This window comes from Postia placenta (assembly GCF_002117355.1).
Source record: "Postia placenta MAD-698-R-SB12 unplaced genomic scaffold POSPLAscaffold_3, whole genome shotgun sequence".
Classification (NCBI taxonomy): Eukaryota; Fungi; Basidiomycota; class Agaricomycetes; order Polyporales; family Adustoporiaceae; genus Rhodonia; species Rhodonia placenta.
The window spans coordinates 60,167-62,797 of NW_020169834.1; the positions used below are offsets into that span (position 1 = coordinate 60,167).

The following is a 2,631-nucleotide window of genomic DNA, read 5'->3' on the forward strand; positions in this document are numbered from 1 at the left end:
CGAGCAAGTCACCGAACTCCACTCGAAGGTCTACGAAGCACGTCGAACTGCAGCAATTCGCTTCGAGAAAGAGCACGAGCACTCGATCCAGGATTTCGACTTCAAGCGCGGAGCCCTAGTGCTCATACGCAACACAAAGATCGAGAAATCCCTCAACCGCAAGATGCGCCCGCGATATCTAGGCCCCCTCATCGTTGTCTCGCGCAACAAGGGCGGCGCGTACATCGTATGCGAACTCGACGGTACAGTCCTCGATCGACCCATCGCAGCATTCCGCGTCATTCCGTACTTCGCGCGCAAATACATTCCAATTCCCGAAGATCTCGAAGATGTCTCGACCGAGCGTCTTCGAGAACTCGAACTATCGAATTCTCTAGGCGACGACGACGATGATGAAGTCGAAGAAGCCGAAGAATGCAATGAATAGAGGTTCTTCCCTTTTGTTACTTGTACAACACGATACGTACTTTCTTCTCTCCATTCCTGCTCTCACGTTACGCGATATGCTTGATTTTTATCCTACATTCCAGACCATCCCTTGTACGAATACCTTCGATTCAACTCGATAGTCGCGACATCGTTCGACGTTCTACGAACGCTTCGATTCGACCGTTGCGCGGAGGCTCACCTTAGACGAGTCCTCCTAGGCTGTGATGACAAACTGAGCCTATATTTTCATTTAGTCCATTTTCCCTTGCTACAAACATTTCTATTTTTCCTTCTATGTCCTTCGATCATATTACGACTTACTTCGAACACCCTTATTTTCATTTTCTTTTCTTAATTCCCGCTAGGTTTCGTCTAGGCCAAGGGCCGCATTTTCCATTCGACCATCTACGCAATACTCTACGACATAAGGACGACTACGATACAAAACGACTCGCGCCTAGTCCTCGTCAACAGCCCCGCGCACGAACCCGATTCCCCCCTTCGCGAGCGCGTCCTTCTCCATCTTTTGAAGGTCGAGGTCCATGTCGTGGAGGAGCGCTCGACGGCGAGCGATGTGAGCGCGCTCCTCGCGGATGACGCGGATGATCCCCCGAGACTCGTCGTCGAGGTCGAGCGCATCAAGGTCGTCCTGTTCGAGCCCAAGGCGGCTGGCCCCATCGAGAGGCAGTCGCAGCAGTGGGCGCGGAGGCTCGTCGACTCGGCGCTTCTTCGAACCACTCGAGTCCGCGACCGAAGGCCCAGGAGAGGTCGGCCGAACTACCAAGTCGTCAGTGAAGGCCTAGGACACGAAGACACGACTTACTGCGCTTCTTTGTGGTTGATCCCCCGCCGCGCGTTTTCCTCGTCTTCCCAAGCACAGACACTTTGTCGAAGTAGCATCCCTGCTGGAACTGCGCGCACCTCTCGCAGGTTGTGGCGTTCTCGACCCACACGCAATCGACCGGGGCCGAGCGGTAGCCGGCGCAACGATCACACTATCGAAGAGTTAGCCTCGAACCGCTTCGACAGAGCATCGAACGTACCTTTTGTCCAGCCTGGCGCTTCACAGTCGCCGCGGTGGCCATGTCGACCTCTGTCATCACGAACGGACATTCGACCGTCCGAGGAGTCTTCTACGAAAGAGAGTTTAGTCATCGAACGACGATAGAAGAAAACACTTACGATCGAAGGGTCGTCCGACAACTCGGCGACCTCCTCGTCGACTCTCGCGCGCCCTTTCCCCTTATCGAGAAGCCCCTCGGCGGCCGCGATCCTCGCCAACTCCTCATCGGCGGCCTCTTGCGCGCGACGTTCGTCTTCGAGGCGCCGTTCCTCTTCGTCCTTTCGACGCCGTTCGTCTTCGAGGCGACAGTCCTCGGCGGCCTTCGCACGCTTCGCGGCCTCTTCGACGCGTCGTGCTTCCTCTTCGGCGAGGCGCTTCTGCTCTTCGACGCGTCGTTCAACCTCGGTGTCGATGGCGGTCGCGAGCTCGGGCCAGTCCCCGCGCGCCCACTCGACCCAGGACTCCGACGCCCGCTCGGCGAGTTGCTTGACAGCGGCGGCGACGCGCAGCTCCGTCTCCTCGTCGCGGATGGCGCCCAAGGCCTTGCGATAGGCGAGCTGTTCGAAAACAAAGGGTTAGTTGGGTTGTGCAGATTTACGAGCGACTCGTCCTGGAGTTCTTGGTCTATCTCGTCTTCTTCGTCGCGGTCGAAGTTACCGGGAATTGTCGGAGAGGGAGTCGAGTGCGTTTGAGAGGAGCTGTCGAGGTTTTCGCCGGCGCTGCGACTAGCAGCCTCACGCGCTTGCAAGCGGGTGACTACTGGAGACGTTTTCGGAAACCCGAAAGCGGCGAATTCTTGCCTGAAATACCCTCGCGGTGGGCTCCAGAAATGATACGACCTACGAAACCCTAACCCCTAACCTGGGTGCGACCTAAAGGGACTAGAGAGACGGATTATAGTCTAGTGAGAGGGGAGTTAGCAGCAAGGTGTCCCGCGGTTCGAGTGAACACGAGAAACGCCTTCGGAAAAGGTTACGAACGCTAGGGAAGGTACGAGGTGGCTTCGACACGTCGTCGAAGCTACTCGGAGGCTGTGGAAAGTTAGCGACGATCGAAGCTCGGCAGAGCTCTTCGATGTCTCGTAGAAGGAAGGGATACGATTTGATAGGGTGGACTTAGCTAGGGCGCGGTTCGCAGTT

General features: G+C 56.5%; 1 protein-coding gene across 1 annotated transcript; it reads right to left on the reverse strand.

The window, feature by feature from the left end:
* Window positions 1–886: 886 nt before the first annotated feature.
* Window positions 887–2,291, reverse strand: POSPLADRAFT_1053401 (hypothetical protein; the record flags this gene model as incomplete). Its single annotated transcript, XM_024480404.1, has 5 exons — window positions 887–1,206; window positions 1,253–1,424; window positions 1,473–1,562; window positions 1,612–2,049; window positions 2,091–2,291. Coding segments are annotated over 5 exons (1,221 nt in total), but the record flags the coding sequence as incomplete, so codon positions are not given.
* Window positions 2,292–2,631: the final 340 nt, after the last annotated feature.